The 20,822-nt window shown below is 52.4% G+C and overlaps 3 protein-coding genes across 7 annotated transcripts; 2 read left to right on the top strand and 1 right to left on the bottom strand.

The window, feature by feature from the left end:
• Positions 1 to 72: 72 nt before the first annotated feature.
• dcst2 (DC-STAMP domain containing 2) lies at positions 73 to 4,893 on the bottom strand. The gene is made up of 14 exons (XM_086113445.1): positions 4,557 to 4,893; positions 4,310 to 4,480; positions 4,118 to 4,219; positions 3,848 to 4,042; positions 3,547 to 3,612; positions 3,257 to 3,470; positions 2,948 to 3,105; positions 2,683 to 2,847; positions 2,321 to 2,488; positions 2,149 to 2,249; positions 1,882 to 2,060; positions 1,381 to 1,478; positions 1,107 to 1,200; positions 73 to 351 (listed from the first exon to the last, which is right to left on the bottom strand). Exons 1-14 carry the CDS (start codon positions 4,891 to 4,893, stop codon positions 177 to 179), a joined length of 2,223 nt encoding a protein of 740 aa, XP_085969571.1. The 3' UTR covers positions 73 to 176.
• Positions 4,894 to 5,570: 677 nt separating this feature from the next.
• On the top strand, positions 5,571 to 10,291 carry dcst1 (DC-STAMP domain containing 1). Of its 2 annotated transcripts, XM_086113246.1 has the most exons (16): positions 5,571 to 5,714; positions 5,804 to 5,929; positions 6,585 to 6,659; positions 6,728 to 6,856; positions 7,136 to 7,275; positions 7,398 to 7,557; positions 7,628 to 7,771; positions 7,872 to 7,993; positions 8,120 to 8,277; positions 8,350 to 8,449; positions 8,541 to 8,636; positions 8,706 to 8,832; positions 8,939 to 9,055; positions 9,150 to 9,292; positions 9,988 to 10,080; positions 10,171 to 10,291. In XM_086113246.1, exons 1-16 carry the CDS (start codon positions 5,687 to 5,689, stop codon positions 10,240 to 10,242), a joined length of 1,830 nt encoding a protein of 609 aa, XP_085969372.1. In that variant the 5' UTR covers positions 5,571 to 5,686; the 3' UTR covers positions 10,243 to 10,291. The 2 variants fall into 2 exon arrangements, with proteins under 2 accessions (XP_085969372.1, XP_085969371.1); XM_086113245.1 differs by having other exon boundaries at positions 8,541 to 8,832.
• Positions 10,292 to 10,499: 208 nt separating this feature from the next.
• On the top strand, positions 10,500 to 20,361 carry adam15 (ADAM metallopeptidase domain 15). 4 transcript variants are annotated; one of them, XM_086113241.1, is made up of 25 exons: positions 10,500 to 10,861; positions 12,206 to 12,297; positions 13,313 to 13,389; positions 13,460 to 13,538; positions 13,643 to 13,719; positions 13,999 to 14,257; positions 14,340 to 14,405; positions 14,466 to 14,537; positions 14,623 to 14,792; positions 14,867 to 14,951; positions 15,033 to 15,181; positions 15,405 to 15,582; positions 15,660 to 15,752; positions 15,844 to 16,039; positions 16,110 to 16,218; positions 16,299 to 16,494; positions 17,170 to 17,247; positions 17,320 to 17,431; positions 17,517 to 17,667; positions 17,737 to 17,857; positions 17,982 to 18,050; positions 18,692 to 18,760; positions 19,613 to 19,678; positions 19,761 to 19,855; positions 19,974 to 20,361. In XM_086113241.1, exons 1-25 carry the CDS (start codon positions 10,753 to 10,755, stop codon positions 20,032 to 20,034), a joined length of 2,829 nt encoding a protein of 942 aa, XP_085969367.1. In that variant the 5' UTR covers positions 10,500 to 10,752; the 3' UTR covers positions 20,035 to 20,361. The 4 variants fall into 4 exon arrangements, with proteins under 4 accessions (XP_085969367.1, XP_085969368.1, XP_085969369.1 ...); XM_086113242.1 differs by lacking the exon at positions 17,982 to 18,050; XM_086113243.1 differs by lacking the exons at positions 17,982 to 18,050; positions 18,692 to 18,760.
• Positions 20,362 to 20,822: the final 461 nt, after the last annotated feature.

The following is a 20,822-nucleotide window of genomic DNA, read 5'->3' as shown; positions in this document are numbered from 1 at the left end:
TTGTCTTTTTCACCTACTATTACATTTCGAAGCATTTTTCAGCATGTTGAAGGAGTATTTGTAAGTTTCATGTGAAAGGGAGAGGACGAATGGTTTATTGGCAATGGATTGTGATTGTGTCCATTTGTTGATGTGTCACACACGTACATGCGCGCTTAATGCAAGGTCAGAGGTCATCAGCGCGGCGTGGGGCCACTGCCACCGAAGTCCTGAAGAAAGCCGAAGGCGGAAGAGAAAAAGCTTTGGGACGCTGACGGCTCCAGCGATGGCGGCTCGGGGCGCCCGGCGCTCACATCGGCCCCGGGGGCGTCCTGGCGGGCGTCGTCCTCGCGCTCGTCCTCGCTTGAGTCACTGACGAGGTGCGTATGCACACGCAGAAGCAAAAAGAATATTTGGAATATTTCTCAGCATTCACATTGTCGTCTTTAGAGTTTTCTAAAGTTCTGTGTTTTCATCTTTGGCGTTTGTATTCGTTTGAGTTTTTCTTGCTTTGATCTTTGTTTTTTCACCTTTTTCTCATTCCAGTTTTCTTGTTTTTTTCTCCTTTTTAGTATTTTCTAATATTGTTTATTGTTTTTCGCTTTCTTTTTGTTTTTACATTTTTCACAATGTCATGGTTTTTTCTCATTTTTGTGTATTTTTTGCATTTTTCTCACGTTTTTTTTAAACGCTTTCTCCTAGATCTTTTTTTTTAAGATTAAGATATCCTTTATTTGTCCCGCAATGGGGAAATTTACAGTCAGAGTTCAGAAAGGAATTTTTTTTTTATAGTTTTCTACTTAAGTGTTTTATTTTTAGTGTTTTCTCTTGTACCTTTTTAGCATTTTTTTTCTTTCACATTTTTCCATCTTTTGTGGTTATTTCATTTTTTGTGTTTCCTTTTGGGGATTTAGGTTTTCTTTTTTTCAGGGTTTAAAAAAAAAATTAACTTGGGTTCCTCATTTGACATTTTGCTAGTGTTGGTCATTCTCATTTTTTATTTCTCTTTTATTTTAGAGTTTTATTCAACCTCCGTTTTTCGTGTTTTCCTCAATTTAAGGCTGTTTCTTGTTTTTCGGCTTTCGAGCACTCGCTTTTACAGGGTTTCTCGTGGCTGCGTCACTCACGGCTCCTCCTGGCTGTCTTCTTGGAAAGTCGTCGGTCGCGCGCACACGTGACACATCTTCCCACCTCTCTTGAAACACGGCTTACAAAACACTCCTGCAAACACAGCGAGGGGAAACCGAAAACCTTGTGACAGCGGTTACCGCGGTTAGCGGCCAACACCGCGTGCTCTCCCTGACACCACCTGACCCCCCCCCTGCGCCAAGATTTAGCCGTAGCATGTTGCTACCCGTCTTGTGCAGAGTTGTGCCTGGTGGGCCTCATCGACCATCCTACCTGGACACCGATTGACGTCGCAGACGAACGGCGCAAGCCCCGCCCTCCCACCGCAGGACACGCACATTTCTGACAGGTAGGCTCCTCCCCCTGGAAGCCTGACAGACACGTGCATTGATACTTGATTGACTGCTGTGGAAAAGAAACACGCGTGACAGACGCGGTGGCTGCGAGAGTGACGCTCATCCAGTCTCCTAATATTGGGTCGTATGTGTTTGATTCGGACGGGAGGGGCTCAACTGACCTCCGACTGGGGAATGACATTGGAGAAAGAGCTCATGTTTAACTTTGGCTCAGTGATATAAGGTCGTTATGAAGCGTTGCTATGTCCTGTACGTCCGCTACGAAAACATCAGGCTCAAGGGTGAACAACATGAGATGACACGACGTTACTTGTGAAGATGCACCAAAGAAGAAAAAAAAGGTTCCACCTGCCCCCGTTTGAACGGTGAGCACCCGACCCTCCAAATGTCCCCACGACCCTTTTCAACAAAGGCGCACCTTTGCAACAGGGCCCAGAGACGGCCGCGAGGCATGGCCCCTTTCGCCGACATCCTGGCCGCCGCCCTCAGCAGGGCTCTTCCCGCCGCCCGCCTCTCGTCCAGGATCTGCTGGCGAAGGAAGTGGATACGTGCCTGATGGAGCAGGAAGTCGGTGTAAAGCCAGTAGACGTCGGAAAACTGATTGAGCGCATGGCAAAGGGCATATAGTGACAATGCGTCGCTATATGATACGTTTCTTGGTCTATTTGTGAGGGTGTGCGTTTACCATCTCGGTGTCGGGGTGGAAGTAGGCGCAGATGAGGCGTCTTGACCGGCGGACGATTCCTCCGGCGAGCGTCACCAGCAGGGCCACGCCCAACAGGAAGCCTGAGAGATGAGCGGACGGGTCACCTCCCCCTCACGCCTCCATACGTTAACTTCCCGCAGCGGCCGACCACCTATGGCGAAGCAGGAAGTGTAGTCGGGTTCCGATGGCACAAACAGACACTTGTGGCTGATGACCGTGACGTTTCCCGCCTGCAGCACGTTGAAGGACACCGCCAGGTCACGCATGATGTCGGCCATGTAGCCCGAGCCTTGCACCTGAACCGCCACTGTCACCGGAGCTGCGGGATCATACGATCGCCGCGGTTACCCCACGCTCAGACAAACCGTGTACCTGTCAAGCTCCTTTAAGATTGATAGCGTTCACGGCATTATCGCTTAGGAAGGATTGAAGGACAAACGAAGGACGATTGAAGGAATTGGAAGATGCAAGTGAAAAAAAGGGTACATTGGGGAAACACGTCACTGGCATCACCTCGGGCCACGACGCCCCCCTGGACCTGCCGGTGCACCTGATCCAAAAGCCAGAAGACCAGGAAGTCCAGAGCTACAAGAACCGCCGACATCAGCGTGTGTCTTGTCACCCAGGCTACGCCCACCAGCACCGAACGACACTCTCTGCGTGTCAGCCACGGAGACACTGAAACAGGAATTGATGCCATTAAGTGCCGACAGGAAGTGACGGGTGACTGCCGTGCGACGTGGCCCGAGTCGTCAATCATTGTTTCTGATGAACTCACGTGGCCTAATGTAGATCTGTGACTCCCTACGCGTGATTGGCAGGATGGAAGCCCCGCCTTCTGAGGTCAACTGACGGTCCAGTTTTACAAACTGAGCGGTGATGTAAACGTTTTCGAAATTCAAGTGCGTCAAGTACTTGCGCTGGTACTGCACCGCCCTACACACACGCTTGTGTTAGCTAGCAGCTGCTAGTTTCACTCACAAAATCATCAGCGGACGTGCACAAGACACATTCACACAAACCGACATGCATACAGATACACGCACAACTGTGGGTGTGGCACGCCCAGCACAGAAGGGGCGGTCACCTGATTAGGGAGCAGGTGAGGAGCAAAAGCCCCGCCCACACGAGCGGTCCTCTGAGCGTGGTGAAGACCTTGAGGTCCGAAGTCAGCTGCTCCAAGATCTCCTGAGCCGTCTGGTGTAGCGAGCGGCTCACGTTGGCGTCCACCTCCAAGGCAGCCGACACCGACAGGTTGAAGTCGAAATGGCTCCGCATTCGGCGGAAGGCGGAGATGACGGCTAAATATGCAAGGGGGAGGAGTCAGGGGTGGGGCCGGGAGGCAGGAGGCGGGCTCTCAAAGGCTGGCAGACTTACGCTCGGCCAAGTGCTTCTTGAGCTGGCTGGAGACATATTCCGGGATGCTGCAGAACAGCTTGGGGGCTAAAAGACACCAAAGCAGACACACTTGTTGGATCATTTAACACCCATTTGCTTTCGGGTTTGCTTCTCTGTGCTTTTCTGTCTCACTAGCTTGTTGTTGTCCTCTGCTGCTGTTATCCCTCCCTGTATGTTTCACTGTTTTTTGGGACTTTGACATTCCATTGCTATGCCATGCTATGCTATGCCTTCACCAAGGCACATAAAAAGCTCAGTCAGGCACTCGGCGTCAATGCACCTTTCGCCAGCTCACAAAGGTGCATGAAGCCTTCGACAATGCCACACAGGAAGTTGAAGTCGCCTAGCTGAGCAACGCAGTCGCCTTTGGCCCGGATAAAGATGGCGCGACACTTCCTGTACGGTGTACCCAGTTTGGCGTTGCACACGTTGCCAAGGTCCAACAGGAAATGAAAAACGTTCCTCATGGTGCGGGCTGGAGGGCGAGGAGGACAAAGACTCAACCTGAAGACACGCGTGCACACACACACACACATTGTGATTTTCTCACCAACATGGCGGATGCCATCACTCAGCGAGCCAATCAGCTTGTTGACTCTGGCCGCCATGGCAGCGGCGTTCCTTCCAATCTGGCGGATGTGGTCCAGCGCAGCTGCACGGCCATGCGCACACATACACACGGTTTTCTCTGAGGTGTTGCTCAACGGAGCTGCGATGAGGGAAGCCAGTGGGCGTGTCTTACCCAGGAGAGGCGTGGCCGCGTTCCTCATCAGCTGCCGTGTCTGATTGGCGGCAAACTCGGCGCCACAGAGCAGGCTGGCGGCGGCTAGCTCCGAATTCTCCAATGTATTTGCCACCGGGCCCGACACCAGCACCGCCGTGCTTGCCAGCAACAGGAAGTTACGTCCGTGAGCTACACACACACACACACACACATCATCGGATACACACACACACACACACACACACACAAGCGCGAAGGCACTGACCCGAGCAGAGCGACGGCAGCATAAGGCTGATGGCGGTGCGCACGCGCACGGACATCCCCATCCCAAAGCCAGTGACAGTGGCCACCGCCAGCGTTCCGTATATACACGTCCACAGCGGCGCCCCCTGCAGAAAGAGGGCGGTGGCACCGTAGCAGGAGGCCAGCACCAGCCCCGCCCCGAAGGCCAGTAGGCTCCGCGCCGCCGCTCGAAAGTCACCTCGCAAGTTGCTGCGCCGCGATGCCGGCGAGGATGACGACGAGGAAGATGGCAGCCTTTGGTGTGAAAAAAAAAATGGTGAGGTGTTTTGCGTCATGGCCTTGAGATTTTCTGGCTCCATTTTAACATTCTTGGTAAGACGTAATTGCCTTTTGTAGAGCTCCCAAAAAGTCTTCCAATGGATTTGCCTGGATTATATTGTCTGTCTACATGTGATGCTGCAACGTTTGTGTTGATGTATATGTTGTCCTCCGCTCCAAGTATCCATGCTATTTGTTCTTCCGTCTATGCCATTTCCCATGATATTTTAGCATTAAGGTAGTGAGAGCATTCCTTTGCACAATCAGCCAAATGACGGCTCGTGGCAAGAAAAAAAAAAAAAAATCTAGTCAGGTTGTATCAGTCGTATCTCAGGGCACCGCAATGCGCTCAGTCGTAGCAACTTCTTTGTCTTTCTTTTGTTTGGATCACATTTCTTTGCATTTTCAAAATCACAAAAAAAGTCAAGCATCTTGTCCGCTCTCCCATCTTTGACAATCGAATGCAACAAATAAGCCGTGCAGTTCATTTGGGACATTTTACCTGCCTGGGCGTCGCCATGGTAACCAGTTGACTGCACTTCCGTCCATCACGTGACGGGAGAGTGTTTTTCATTACATGGTTCAGATCGTCTCAGTTCTTTTTTTTCCCCAAAAGTTTGTAACTCAAAGTTGAACGTGCGCGTCAGGAACGTGTAAGGGAATTTACTTTGACGGCGTCACGTGACATAACGCGTCGTTTGACTGTGACGTCACACTGGTTTGCGGCGGGGAAAAGGCATGGATTAGGATTTAGGATTATCAGTATATGATTATGATCTTTACGGTCATTGTGAACAACAAGCACCAACGGCACAAGCCGGTCGTGACGTTATCATGACTCGTGACGACCAACCTCGCAGTAGTGAGTGTTTTCTTTTCATCTTTGTTGTACCCGTCCTTGTGGTATTTCTGGTGTGTGACGTCCTCTGGTGGCGGTGACGTGTCTCGCAGCTGTAGAGCATCTGATCAAGCACTTCCTCCCACGTGCCTGCCATCGCTTCCTTTTCAACCAATCGGACGAGCTGCGACTTGCTGACGTCATCCTACGCGCCCTGTTCGGCGCGCTGAGTGGTGCAGGTAAGAAAAATGAATAAATAAACGAAAAAGAAAAGTAAAAAACACCAAGGTGGATGGACTTTGACTCAGCAGGTGTTGTTTTTTTGCTGTTGATGGGTGGCCAGTCCAAATGGGAGCTTGGAGTGAAGTGGAACGATTGAAGTTTCATGAACGAGTTGTGTTGATGTCTTTTTTTTCCCCAAAAGAGAAGTGTCCTCCATAATGTGCAATAATAGCAGTGGCTTTTGGAGCAATCGCAATGATTATGAATCATTTGAAAACCATATTGGCGGCATCTGGATCAAAATGTTCGGCACTTCCGTGGATGTTCTAGAGACGCTCTAGACAAAGGGCTACCAACTCCGGTCATCGAGACCCCCTAATGCACCGATCAGGATCGTTATCAGGCTCCTGTAGAGCTTGCAGATCATTTGAATCGGCTCTGTTGGAGGAGGGAAACATCTCGGGCTCTCAAGTATTGGAGTTGGTGACCCCTGTTTTTTTTTCGGGAAAATATGGTTTTATAGGGGTGGGGGGGCCTCACACAAAATCTCCATTCAAACTTATTTGAGCTAGTTACGAGCTGCGCCGCAGAACAATGTCAACTGCTAAGTCAAGCTAGCGCCGTCCAATCAACAGCAGACGATGTCAAGTGATGTGTTTGTCATGAGATCAGCCATGTTCGCCGCCATTGCACCGGGCCTGCCCCTGACCTTTGACCTCAAGCTGGCCACAGGATGCCTCTTTACTGGTGAGGAAGATGATGATGTAGCGCCACCTACAGGATGCCTGTGTGACTGTGCTTTTGGCCGTGTCCAGGGGCCTGTGTGTTGGGCGGGGCCACATCATCGGCCTTCAGATGCGCCGTCCTGCTGATGTTTCCCAGCATGCTCGGCTCCCGCGGACGCGCCTTCCTCTTGCTGCTCGTTGTCTCCGCGCTCTATTCAGGTTGGTGCATGACAGCAGGGTAACGTGATTGACAAGTGGACGACTGATGGTTGACAGTTGAACAACAAGTGATTGGCAAGAGATGGACAATAATAATTGAAGGGCAGAGAGTTGATGATTGACAAGAAGCCAATGAAGAATGAACAGGTGTACAATCGGTAGTCGCCGATCCAAAACGAAACGATTGACAGTTGGACAGCGAATGCAGCACAGCTCAATAAATGCTGACGAACAGGTAGTCGCTGGATGACTGACAAGTGCGTGGCGCTTGATTGACAGGTCCGGTGTCCAACATCCAGCACAACGTCGAGACGGCCGCGGAGTCTCTGAGTTGCAATCTGGACCTTCAAGTGCGCAACGCCAAGTTGTTGTGGAGAGACGCCGTCAAGCCCTTCCTCAAGGTGGCGAAAGAAGTCGTGGTAAGACCCGCCCCCCCGCCCCCCCGCGTCATGTGACCACCCTGCTGCTGAGCAAAAAGGATTGCTTCTTAGCAAATGGCCTGCAGGTGACGTGTAACTTGCTGCCTCTTTCGTGCGTCCAGCAGGGAGAAGCGGAATTCGAGTCAGAAGCTCGCGGCGCCCACGGCGCCTTCGCCGACGTCCGGCGGGAAGCGCTCGGTCGGGACACGAGCGTTCCCGAAAACGCAGACCGGAACAGCACGCAGGAACGTTTCGCCCTCAGCGCCTTAACGCAGTGCGACGGTGAGCCTTACTCATCCACCTTATCCTCTTTATCTCCGTCATCGTCGCGTTCGTCTCCCGTCGCGCGTAGGCATGGTCAAGGGGGGCATCGCGGCCTGCGCCAAATGGTTCTCCGACAAGTGGGCGCAGTGCGCCAAGGCCATCCAGGTGCCCGTCATCAAGCACATCCTGTGCGTGCCCATGAAGTTCCACTTCCTGTGTAACATCATGAGAGGTCAGCGGACACCAGATCACTCGTACCGCATCATCGATACGTGCTCGATGATGATGATGATGATGATGACGACGGCGCCTTGTGTGCTTTTGTTCCTCAGTGATGACGGACTGGTGCAAGGAGCACATCCCCGTGGAGAAAAACTTCGGTCAGCTGTTCGATCATCTCAACACCTCCATTGATCTTCTCAATCAGGAGTTCACCAGCAAGCTCGTCGTCAAGGTCGCGACCCCGTCGCGTTTTCACCCGACGCCCGTTCGACATGTTCGCCTGTCGCATGCGGACATATTTACGTCCCGCGTGTGTCGCCTGTTGACATCTTCCCATTTCCGTGTCGGTGCGCGACAGGAATATCAGCAGCAGGCGGCGCTGGATGGACAGCTGCTGGACGGCGACTTCACGCGCGGCATCCGGACTTCTTTCCGACAGGTGGCCGCTCGCATACGCAAACTGCTGGACATCTTCCGCCTCGTCGTGTCCTTCGCTTTCTTGTCCGTGTTCACGCAGTAAGCCGCTGGCCCCCCCCCCGCCGCCGTTGCATGTGGCGCCGGCGTCCTCAGTGTGTTTGTGTGTTCAAGGTGTCTCGGTTACGTGCGACAATTCCGAGGAGACGTTTACTTCGATAACATGTACATCACCAAGTACTTCGGCATCATCGACCGACGCAGGAAGTCGCTGGTAACGCCTTCATCATTGACGTCGTCGTCATCATCAGCAGCGGCCTCATTATCACGTGTGTGTGTGTGTGTGTGTGTGCGCGCACATTCAGGGGAAACGGCATTTATTACCTCTCACGCCATCTGAGAGACGAAGGTTTGTGGACCCCTGGAGCCCCAAAATTCACCCTGAAGAAATCAAAGAAGTGGTGGGCTCACCTCGCACACGCACGCACTCACGCACGCACGCATGTATCATTCATTGTCTGCGTGTGCAGCTGTCAAGTGTCATTCAGGTTTTGTCCGTGCTCCTTCTGGCGTTGGTCCTGCTGATGGTGGACGGGTCAGTCTTTCGTGTACTGGACGTGGTGAGCAAGCACACGCGTACCACCATCAACGTCACGAGTAAGACATCCGTTGCGTGCGCACGCCTCCTTCGACTTGACCCGTAAACACAAACTCCCGGGCATGTTGCGTAATGATGCACATGGTGGGCGTGGCCTTTTTTCAGGCAGCCAGCGGGTGGACATAAAAGTAGGCGGAACCTCAATGATGGCGCGCCTCTTGCGGAGGACGTTTTCCGCCTTCAACACGTCGTCGAGGGTTCGCATCGTATCCGACAACCAGCGTGAGTCGGTTGGGGGGTCGAGGGTCGCACAGGGTGATGATCGGCGCCCCAAATGAACTTGCGCCGCCCCCCTCTCATTCTCTCCCCTCCACAGGCTGCGTGACTACGCCCTCCTCCCTGGCCGCCTCTGCGTACATCAGCGTTGCCTGCTGCCTCCTGCTGGCGGTGCTCTTCAGCTGCCTTCAGGTTTACGCTAACCGCCTGCGGAGGGTCATCGCCGCCTTCTACCACCCGCGGGTAACGCTCCCTTACCATCCCGACATCCATCCATCCATTATCTGATCCGCCCTGACACCCTGAACAACCTTGCAGCGCACACATAAACAAACGGCCATTTGTGCTCACAATCAAACCTAGGGATAATTTGGGGGGGGGGGGGGTTCAATCAACCGACTGTGCATGTTTTTGGACTGTGGGAGGGAACCGAAGTACCCGGAGAAAACCCACGTAGGCACCGGGAGAACATGCAAACCCCACACAGGAAGTTCCGGGGCCCGCAATTGAATCCACGACCTCTGCACAGTGAGGCCGACATGTTAACCAATCGGCCATCGTGCCGCCACTAATCGGAGTATTTGTTGTCTTCCTGAGGTTAGGCTTGCGTCTTGTTTGTGTTGGGCCTGTGTTATACGTGAAAGTGGACAAAACGTCTGCGTCAGCTCTTCGGGTCCTTTTTGCAATAATACAAGCAGTCTTTGTTTGCGCCAGCTGCCGATGTCACTTCCTCTCGCATAGTGATGAGCTAGCAAAGTGTAAGACTTCAACACGTGCACACGCGGTCCAGCTAAGCCGATCAGGCCAATGAAGTGCACTTCCCCGTGATTGAGGAGAGAGCGTTTCCAACCAAACTCAACACGTGACGTCATTCATCTCAACTCAGCTTTATTTGGATTTGGGGTAAAATTCGCACATTTTGTCTTTTTGTCTTCCAGAGGGAGAAAACACGAATCTTGTTCTTGTACAACCTCAGCCTGCACAGAAGAATGTTGTACAGGCCTACGTGCAACCAACAGGCCCGCACAAACGTACGCAAACGCACTCAAAATTCTGACTACGCCACCGGCTTCTCACGAAAGTGTGTTCTATTGTGTGTGTGTGTGTGTGTGTGTCCACAGGTGATGGAGTGTTTATCTCGGCTGTGTCGGAGACGGCGGGAAGCGTCGGGGTCTGAGGTTCAAAGTGTGTAGAATGTATGAAAAGACAAAGGTCGCATTAAACTCGTTCCAAAATGTCAAAGGTCAAATGTTATGTTGCCACATACAAAACACAAAAAAAGTACGTGTTGGCTTAATGCACACTGATGATGTCACTGAGATCAGTTTGCTGGCATCACACGTGTGTCAAACTGCGAAATTCCAGCAGTTGAAAGAATCCGTGCGCTTTTATTTTGTAGCCCAATTGTGTGGCTTCCTGGAAAGTGGATTAACTTGACTCGGTGGGTGACGTCACCACTCGGGTCCGTTATAAACACGAGCGAGTTGTCGGCTCGCGACGCGACTTGACGTGGACTTGGGGAACTCGAGATTTGGGTTTTGACGGATGCGCGCCACACGCGCAAACCTTAAACTTCCGCTTGGGACGCGGCTGGACGACGCGTGACGGAAGACAGACGAAACTCGTTCCGTCCAACGGATGTGGCACTCCACAAACATGGTGGCTCGTCCACACGCTGACCGGAAGTCAGCCATGGCGGTGAAATGAAACAACTTTTGCCGCTACTTTTGATCCTGCTGATCGGCGCCGGCGGGGCGTTCACGGACGCCCGGACCCTGAACGCAACGCCGCCGCCCCGACACCATCTCGCAGGTACCGCGCACGCAGCCGGCGTCACAAAGAGGAGCGGAACTAAGACTAGATCAGGTCAAGACTAGACACGTCATGTGCTATTACTATCAGTCAGGTAGGCAGGTCAGGTGTGTGTGTGTATGTGTGTGTGTATGTGTGTAGGTGTGTAGGTGTATGTGTGTGTGTATGTGTGTGTGTATGTGTGTGTGTGTGTGAGAGAGCCATAGTGCGTGTACGTGTATACGTGTGTGTGCGCCATAAGAGGTTTTCGTGTGCTGCAACAAAACGTGTGTGCGCGTGTGTGTTAATTAAGCGGTTTAAGTGTGTTAAAACAAACTGCGTCAAGAGGTATAACTGTGTTACAACAACAAAACAGGTTGTTTGTTTGTGTGTGTGTGTGTGTGTGTGTGTGTGTGTGTGTATACAGTTGATATTAAAAGCCTACAGACTATTGTATGTGTCTTTTAATGGATCGTGAGTCTGCTGAAAAATGATTAATTGAAATAATTTCCCTTTTATGCTAAGTGTGGAGACTCTCTAAGGTTGTGGCTGTGTTCACAATTAACGGTTTATGTCAGACAATATTTTCAGGGACCGGCATTTAAGGTGCGGCAGAAATAATACAACAAAATAACATGGTATGAGCTGCATGAAAACTGGCATTTTCGAAATATAATAACAATAAACACAAGGATCGTATAATCTGGCCGCAACACTCTGATCGCGATGGTAATGTTTAATGCTTTCAAAATACGATACAATGCATATTCAAAGTGCATGAAAATGACGACTCACCACAGCCCCGAGCTTGATTTCTTGCAACCAGACGGTCCCATCTCGTGGTAATAGGAGACAATGACACCTCAAGTGTGTGTTTTATGTCCAGCCTACTTCGTAATATTGTTTTAGTCGCCGTTGCTGCAGAAACCCCCCATCTCACACAGGTAGCATGTCGGAAATAGCAACAATGCTATTGTGGCGATCTCAGAATATTCAACCATAACTTTAATCCAGTTGTCTCGAACGTCCTTTTAAGGCCGCCGTCATTTGCGATCTCCAGCAGTTTATTCACTTTTTTAAGTCTTTTTTTTTTTAGCGTAATCGGTCACGTGACGCAGAAGCGTGGTTTGATGCATGTCAAGCGTGACAGAGACGGATGTAACGGAGAATCCGGTAATTTTTCAAAATAAAACATATTTCGTATTCCGAAATAAATAAAACGGAATGAAGGCAAGTTCTTTCTGTGCGGCCCGGCACCAAATGCTCCGCGGACCGGCGGTTGGGGACCCCTGGTTGCGAAGACTTCTGTTAGCCACGTCAGCCATCGTGTCAAAAGTGTGCCAACTGCGTGTGTATTGCTTTCAGGTAACGTGGAATGGCGGCGCCCCTTGCTGGGGAGGACTCAACCTTTTGTTCTGGTCGGTGGGCAGAGGCGGAGCCTGAAGGAGGCACTGCAGGTCAGTTTATTCAAGGCTATTCACGTTGATTTTATTTGACGTGTGTGTGTGTGTGTGTGTGTGTGTGTGTGTGTGTGTGTGTGTGTGTGTGTGTGTGAGCAAGAGGGGGGGGCAATTCTTGAGTGTTCTGGTTAGGTACTCCCTGATCTTCCTCATTTTCATCTTGGTCTTAATAAAATAAAATAGGTATGAAGATGATGTCATACACTGTGAGTCACATGACCTTCTCCCAGAATGTTCCAGACAGAGGGCGTGAGGACGAACACATCTGAGATCACATCCTGTCGAAATCCCCCAACACCCACACCCACACCCACACACGCACACACACCCACACACACACACACACACACACACACACACACACACACACACACACACACACATACAAGGGATGATGGGGGCGGCATGTTCAGCATGTCGCGGCGGTTGTTGTAGCAAATTGACTTCTGGTGTGATGTCATGACCTTGAAAATAATCCAATTCTAAGAAACAAACCTACTTCCTGTCATGCGCCTGTAACAGAAAGTAGTTTCACTTGAAAGAAGAGGAAAAGCCACTGATTGCATAGCCACTGGATGAACATTGGTCCGGTTTGGTTGTGGTCTGAGGGAATTTTGATGCTGGTTGTTTGGGGTCATGATCGATTGTGGTCCCGGCCGATTCTGGTTCTGGTTGTTTGTGGGTGTCGTTATTTGTCACTTTGGTTGATTTATTTTTTTTTTTTATGATGCTGATTGGTTGTGGGTCTGGTTGATTAGAGGTTCTGGTTGGTTTTGGTCTTTGTTTTTTTTTCCACCGGTATTTATTTAAAAACAATTTTTTTTTTCCTTGACAGAGATTTAAGATCAACAGATGTTGTTAATATTTGGCAACCGTGGGCATGTGAAGCCCTATCGGACTTTCCTTTGGTTAAGGTCTCTATAAATAAAAAAATAAAAAAATTGACTTGACTTGGTCCTGGTCGGTTGCGGTCCTTGTTGACTGCGGTTGTTAAAGGTGCTAATCTTTTCAGGACGGTCACCCAGAGCATCTGCAGTGTGGCCTGAAGGTCCGAGGTGAGGTCCTTGTCCTGGACCTGCAGAAAAATCGGTGAGTGAGCGCAGATGGATCAACATCACTTTTCAACAAATTTGCACTGATGGCTGCGCTTCGACCTCAGCGACCTCCTGCCCAAAGCGCCAAACGTCTTCTTCTACCTGCCCAACGGCACTGGAATTTCCATGACGGACGACCCCGTGGTGAGTCCTTGAACGCAGCTGACCATCTGACCGAGTGACAGACTGACCGCCCGACCTTCCGAAGACGGACTGCCGAGCTGAGCCGTTTGGTTTTGTCTCCTTAGACGCATTGTTATTACCACGGCAACGTAAGAGGATTCCCAAGCTCCAGAGTAGCAATCAGCACCTGCTCCGGTCTGCGGTGAGTTTTCCCAAGTGGTTTACGGCGATCTCTGAGCCCTGAAGGATTAACAGATTTGCCCCAAGCATCAGCGCTTACACAATTCTTCATTGTTCTTCGACACGTGCGTTTTAGCATTTTCATGGAACAACCAATAACGCGGAGCTTGCGCACTTCCTTCAGTGCTTGCTTGTCACAGTGTCGAGGCCTGCAGCGAAAGCCTCGCTGGCCCTGACCGATCACCGCCGAGCGTTTGTCAAAAGGGATGGCATCGCCATCAGCCGTCTTCTTTCTCTTTAGCGGCGTGATCGCCGTCAACTCCTCGTTCAGTTTGGAGGTTCAGCCGCAGGAGCTCCGCCCCCTGCGCCACAGCATTGCGGCGAGTGGCGAAGGGGGCGGGGCCAGCGGAGGAGGAGTTGAAGAAGAGGCGGGAGAAGATGGAGACCACCTGATCTTCTCCGGCGCTCACGTGGCCGACCGAGCTGCCGGGAGCTGCGGCGTTTTGCGCGGCGGCGGCGGCGGCGCACGCCACGATACCGTCGCGCACCCGCTACACAGGGTAAAGGGGGGCGCGACGTGACACGAAACGGCGGAATGAAACCAACAAGAAAAGCCCTCTCCTGAACGTGCTTTGTGCGCAGATAAAAAGGGACATCCTGTCCGAGACCAAATACATCGAGCTGGTGCTGGTGGCGGACCACCAGGAGGTGAGTGGACGCTTGATTGACCGTTAGCATATTGTGACGACCAATCTCCTTGCCGTTTAGTTCTTGAATCACCAGAAGAACAACAAGACCATCATCTACCGCTTGCTGGATGTGGCCAATCAGGTGGACTGGGTGAGACCTTTGAACTTGCCATCACCATGACGACAACCTCCAGAGCCCCCAAAAAACACCTCGCATGTGTACGCGCGCGCGGCAGTATTACCGGCCGCTGAAGGTGCGCGTGGCGCTGACGGGTTTGGAGGTGTGGAGCGACCGGGACAAGATCCGCGTGGAGAAGAACCCCGGCGCCACGCTCAACAACTTCCTGCTGTGGCGGACCAGGGAGCTCCTGCCGCGCCTTCGCCACGACAACGCTCAGCTCGTCATGTACGGCCGCCGGAAGCCATGTCGACCTTCCCGCCGACCGCTTTCTCGTTGACCTTTGTGCCGCTGCGGCGCAGGGGAAGCGCCTTGGACGGCACGACGGTGGGCATGGCGGCGCAGGCGTCCATGTGCTCCAGAGACCGCTCGGGAGGCGTCAACGTGGTGAGTGGTGCGGTCGGCTCATCTTCATCATCGTCGTCATCGGTGTCGACGGCTGTAGCAACCCGCCGCCGTTGTGGGCAGGACCACCTGGTCAGCGTCCTGGGCGTGGCGTCCACGGTGGCTCACGAGCTGGGACACAATCTGGGGATGAGCCACGACAGCCCCGAACGGCGATGCCGCTGCGACAATCAACCCCGCATGGGCGGCTGCATCATGGAACCCTCCACCGGGTCGGCACCCGCGCGGCTCGCCGCTCTCCTTGGCGCAACCCCGACTTAAACCCGCAGACTGACGTCCTGCGAATGTCCATTTGACTTGCTCTTGACGTGCGACTTACCTCCTGCCGACTCGCTTTTGACTGACTTGCTGGACTGTTGACAACTCGGTGCCAATTTGCTGTGGACTTAAAGCCCCTCCCCCTTTGCCCCGTTGCCCCCCCCCCCCCCTCCACAGGTTCCTGCCGGGTCAGCAGTTCAGCAGCTGCAGCGCGTCCGACCTGTCGGTCAGTCTTCTGCGAGGCGGTGGCATGTGCCTATTCAACGTGCCGGCGCCCGAGCGCCTCCTGGGCGGGCCACGCTGCGGCAACCTCTACGTGGAGCTCGGCGAGGAGTGCGACTGCGGCCTGCTGGAGGTACGCGCCCCCGGCAGCTCACGCGCCGCGGGCGAAGCTCCTACGTAACCGTGGCCCGTTGCGCTCCGATTTGTCAGGAATGCCGGGACCCCTGCTGTGACGCGGCCGCGTGTCAGTTGCGCCCCGGCGCCCGCTGCTCGTCCGACGGCGTCTGCTGCCAGGACTGCCAGGTGGGCGCCGCCCCCTGCCCGACCCCCCCCCCCCCCCCGCCCCCCCTTCAAACGTTTGGTCTGAATCTTAAAGATATCTTGACGTCCTCAGCTGCGGGCGGCAGGCTCCGTATGCCGGGAGCCCGTCGGAGAGTGCGACCTGCCCGAGTTCTGCACGGGCTCCTCCCCCTTCTGCCCGCCAAACGTCTACGTTCAGAACGGCGAGCCCTGCGAGGACGGCGCCGCCTACTGTTACTCCGGCTCTTGCGCCAGCATGCATGCGCAGTGCCGGACACTTTGGGGACCCAGTAAGTCACGCCAAACTAACCACCCGGTAATGTGACGTGAGAATTCTAACGAATTCTATCGGCTGGTCAGATGCCACCGCTGCACCGGCCGTCTGCTTCTCGTCCGTCAACAAGCAAGGAAACAAATACGGAAACTGTGGCCAGCTCGCCAACGGGTCCTATGTTGCCTGCGCATCCAAGTCAGTGTTTTTGTGTGTGTGTGTAACATGAATGCCCCCTGTTGGCGGTGGATCACTTCCCGCGTTTGTGGTTGTTGCAGCGACGTGCAGTGCGGCAGGATCCAGTGCCAGGGCGGCCTGGAGCGCCCCCTGCTGGGCACCAACACCGAGATCCTGACCACCACCGTGCGCTTCGACCTCCGCGACCTGGTGTGCCGCGGGACCGTCTTCCACCTAGGGGACGATGTGTCCGACCCCGCCTCCGTGGCCCAGGGCACCGCCTGCGGACCCGGCAAGGTCAGGCCCGAGCTCACCCCTGACCTCCGACCTGTTAACCGTTTATCAAGATACATCAAGGCGTCACAAGGCGGCTGGACCAAAAGCGCAAGGTTTGCGCAACTGGCTCAAATTCGAACAAAATCAAGTGCTTATAATTGTGAGAATATTTCTTACAGAAGATCCACCCGCTGAATTTCCACCGTCTAAAAAATCTCTATGCAGCGGTCGTCTTGAACTATTGAGTCGATGTTGTTGTGTGGCCATGCTCGCAACTGAAAATGTGCACGTCAAGTCGCCTTTCCCCAATGGAATGAAGGGAATTGGCATCGAGGCCTTGCAAATAAACAACCACCAAAATACTACCAAAATATTTTTCAGTCAGGAAAAGAGCCCTGGACGACACTCATGATCACGTAATCGAAAAGAATGGAAAGGCTGAAACAGTTGGTGCGTCATGAATTCATTGTCCGGCCCTTTGTGGTGTGAGCACTTTGGCTACCTGGGGGCAGTGTAATATGATGGTGTTTGCGTGTCTGTGTGTGTGTGTGTATGGCTCCGAACTCCAAAACCTCCAGATGTGCCGATGAACGATTTTGTCTTTTCATTTCTTTCGTGCCCTTCCGGTCACGACAAGGGGATTTGTAGCAACCATCTTGCTCCACTGCATCCAAAAGAGTGACATTGTGTTTCCAGGCCTGCTTGGACCACAAGTGTCAGGACGTTTCCGTCTTCGGCGTGGACGATTGCCACAGGAAGTGCAACGGTCACGGCGTGAGTGGCCCGGCGCTCACTCGCCCGCCGCCCGTCGTCTCGCCGACAGCTCAGCTCTTCCCCGTCTTTCAGATCTGCAACAGCAACGACAATTGTCACTGCCGACCGGGATGGGCGCCGCCCGACTGCGCCTACGCCGGACGCGGGGGTAGCGTGGACAGCGGACCGGCGAGCGCTGCCACAGGTACACGCGCGCACTCATAAAAAAAGTACACGCAAATAAAACACAAATCACACTTGAAGTGTATTTTGTGTGTGCGTGCGCATAGGGTCTGATCCGGTTCTGGTGGCCCTGCTGGTGCTCTTCCTCGTCATCCTGCCGGCGCTGCTCCTCTTCCTCGCTCTTCGCTTTCCTCGCCTCCGTCGCGCGTGTTTCGCTTTGGGAGGCGGCAAACTCTCACCCAAATCCTCACACAACCGGTAAACCCGCAGCGTATGCGTAGGTATGCATTCGCATCGTATGCGTGAACACGTGCGACCGTTGTCCAGGACTCCGGCGACAGAGCGCTCTTCGGACCGCAACGTGGATCAAATTCGTCCGCTGAGGTTTGAGACCAACGTGTCATCGTCACCATTGTCGGACATCCCCGGAACGCCGCCGCTCAAGGAGGTAAGTGACACCGACCCCCCCAAAAAAAAAACCAAAAATAAACAAACCATGACGACTTAGACGTGAGAACACGTGGACGGCGCATGTCTGTCACTCTGCTACTTCCTGTTTTCTCTCCAATCAGCTTGCCAACAGGCCTGCTCCTCCCACTAAGCCACTCCCCCCCGCCCCCCCACTAAATCCCCCGCCGCAGGTAAACGGGCATGACCACTTCCTGTCTGTGTCACGCCATCCTCTCGCTAGACTGTCGCGTGTTGTCATGGCTTGGCGACTGCTCTCGAGTGTGCTGGTGTGCCGACTGTTGTCGAGTGTTCTCATGCCTTTTCTGGGGAACCCGAGAATGCTCCAGAATGTTGCGTAGCGTGCTCGAATGTTCTCCGTGAGCATTCAAGGCCATTGTGGAGTGTCATTTAGGGTAGGGACATGGTGTCAAATGTGTAGAATGTTTCCCCCCCCGATGTTGTACTTTGTTCGAGAATCAATTGTCAAACGTTAGAGCGCCCTTAAATACCGCACAGAATGTTGCAATGTTCCAAAAGGCCAAATAAAAGCTTCTAGAATTTAGTCACAATCGAGTCTGTAAAATGTTGCCGTGTTTTAAAATGCTGTGGAATGCAGTGTCTTTATAGATTACGTTTTTTTTTTTTTTTTTTTTTGGTAGTGCTTGAATGTTCCAGCGTCCATGTACACATGCTCTAGAATGTTGTCGAAATCTAGTGCGGTGTGTTGAAAGTTGTTTTGTGTCTTGTTCCAGTCGCGAGTTGCAAAGTGTAGTCCCGGTGTGTGCGGCCCGGCCGCCCTAAAATTTCAGCTCATTTGTTGTTGTGACTTCAGCGATCTGAATGTCGTCCGGCTCCGCCCACCAAGCCTCTTCCACCCGCCCCTCCCGCCAGAGGTGTTCAGGTAGGAACCGTTGTCTGGACAGGAGGCACGCTGGCCATTCATTGATTGGCCGGAGAGGGAAAATGCTGATTGGCGGTTCGCAAACAATGAGTGGCTTTCATAGTGATTTGCTCTAATCTGAGGCTTGGCCAAGCGGCCTCGCTGCGGTTCAAATCTCGAATCGACACAAAACCGGCTCCAGAGTAATGGTCCGCTCATGAAAACGGAGGCCAAACGAGTGTTGAGTCCTTTCGGGCCGTGTCAGTTGGCACGGGGCAGCCTTTATTTATCCATCCATCCATTTTCCGAACCGCTTAATCCTCACTAGGGTCGCGGGGGGTGCTGGAGCCTATCCCAGCTGTCTTCGGGCAGTAGGCGGGGGACACCCTGAATCGGTTGCCAGCCATTTATTTGTATTTATTTAGTATTTTTTCCCCTTCAAGCTATGCTTAAAGCCACTAGGGGGAGCCTCATGAAAACTGGACTCACCCCGCACTCACCCATTTTTAATATGATTCTGTGTATATTTAATATTTATATTTATTCACTTTTTGTGTTCCACTTTCATAATTTTGCCGCTGTAAATTGGGAATTTCTCCATTGTGAGACAAATAAAGCTTTTCTTATCTCATGATGTTGTTGCAAAAAACAGAGACCTATGTGGCAGCCATATTGAATTCAAACAATAGCAGACGATTCTATACTAAAAATAAAATAAGTGGAATCACGAAAAAAAAAATGTATGGGTGTCTTTATCTCTATGAATGGAATTATTCTGAAAAGGAGCCCTAATCTTCGCTACTTAACACGCATGTCAGCATGAGCACGTTTCCTGACTTTCCACTCTTTGTCCTTACCTTCGCTAATGTTCAGCTGCTAGCGAGCCGACCGGCTCCACCCACTAAGCCCCTCCCCCCTGACCCAGTCTCACCCGATCAGGTACGCGCACGCCTCTTGGTATTTTGCGCTCATGTGGGACGTCCTGCGCGCGTGATCATGTCCCACGAATTCTCTTTGTTAGGGTTCACGTCCGCCCAAACCAGCGGTACCCAAAAAGCCGTCAGTTCTTCCGCCTCGCCCCCATCTGACCGTTGCGTCGACAGCCTCGTCTAACAGGTTGCAACCGCCGCAATTCCGTTTTTTGCCCAATCAGAAGTCATCCGAGGTTTTTCGCCTGTCTGATGATGATTCCAAACAGGAAGTCGGAAACATGACTTGTGTTCTTATTTTCCAGCCGCGGCGGTCGTCATCCTCCATCGCGTCCCACAATTCCGCCAAGACCAGAGCCACGGTGACAGGACAATGCCCCCCCCCCCACCACCCGCCGGTGGTGGTTATGCATTGCAGTGCCTTCTTGCCAAAGCTGGAACCGCTTCTCATTGGCTGTCTGCAGGAAGCCACGCCCCCTTACAGCCATGCCTTAGCAGGAGGTCACTTGACTGACAAATCGAAGACAAAATATCAAGTCCATTTTTGGGGGGGGCGGGGGTTGTAGGAAAAAAAAATTCAAATGGGAAAAAAACAATGGCGGGAGTGATGTCACGCCTACAGGAAGTGATGTCACTGACTTTTCTGTCACTTTCTGTTGCTGCTTGACCAAATAAAAGTAATCGAACTCCAAATCCATCATGTTTGCTATCTCGGGGGACAGGAAGTGATGTCATGGAAGCCAGATGCCGCCTGTGTGTGTTTGACTAGCAAAGTACAATGAACAAGCATCGTTTTGTCATTTTGTCCGCATTTGCAGCATTGATCTGATTATGTGTACGGTAGCAAGAAAAAATATGTGAAGCTGCTTTTTGGCACGCGTTGGCCATGAAATGAGATTTTAATCAAAGTATCACCAATAGACGAGAGATTTTTCTTGCTCTCCGGGCCATGTTCTTGCAGATCGACTATTTACGCATGTATATGGAGATGAAAAAAGAAAGCAGAAGATCACCTGACTTTGAACTTCTTGCAAGAGACATTGGCAATGGTGTGGTAAAGACGCGGCGCAGAAGTGAAACAAGAAGTTTGAAGGCATCACGCTATCGTCTGCCTCGCCCCCTTCTGAAGACCAAACGACAGGAAGCGGTAGAGT

This window comes from Hippocampus guttulatus, chromosome 6, assembly GCF_054856545.1.
Source record: "Hippocampus guttulatus isolate MCC_2025c chromosome 6, RoL_Hgut_1.0, whole genome shotgun sequence".
Classification (NCBI taxonomy): Eukaryota; Metazoa; Chordata; class Actinopteri; order Syngnathiformes; family Syngnathidae; genus Hippocampus; species Hippocampus guttulatus.
This window is presented reverse-complemented; position numbering and strand designations above follow the sequence as displayed.

Bases quoted from the DNA above. Each gene is read 5' to 3' on its own strand.
- dcst2 (XM_086113445.1), bottom strand. From the start codon at position 4,893: ATGGAGCCAGAAAATCTCAAGGCCATGACGCAAAACACCTCACCATTT. The intron at 3,613-3,847 runs GTGCATTGACGC...GGTGTCTTTTAG, and splicing joins CCTTTGTGAGCTGGCGAAAG to CCCCCAAGCTGTTCTGCAGC. The intron at 1,201-1,380 runs GTAGGATGGTCG...CTGTGTTTGCAG, and splicing joins CGACGTCAATCGGTGTCCAG to GAGTGTTTTGTAAGCCGTGT.
- dcst1 (XM_086113245.1), top strand. From the start codon at position 5,687: ATGACTCGTGACGACCAACCTCGCAGTA. The intron at 7,558-7,627 runs GTGAGCCTTACT...CGTCGCGCGTAG, and splicing joins CGCCTTAACGCAGTGCGACG to GCATGGTCAAGGGGGGCATC. The intron at 7,772-7,871 runs GTCAGCGGACAC...TTTGTTCCTCAG, and splicing joins CCTGTGTAACATCATGAGAG to TGATGACGGACTGGTGCAAG.
- adam15 (XM_086113241.1), top strand. From the start codon at position 10,753: ATGAAACAACTTTTGCCGCTACTTTTGATCCTGCTGATCGGCGCCGGC. The intron at 14,406-14,465 runs GTGAGTGGACGC...CTTGCCGTTTAG, and splicing joins TGGTGGCGGACCACCAGGAG to TTCTTGAATCACCAGAAGAA. The intron at 19,679-19,760 runs GTACGCGCACGC...TCTCTTTGTTAG, and splicing joins ACCCAGTCTCACCCGATCAG to GGTTCACGTCCGCCCAAACC.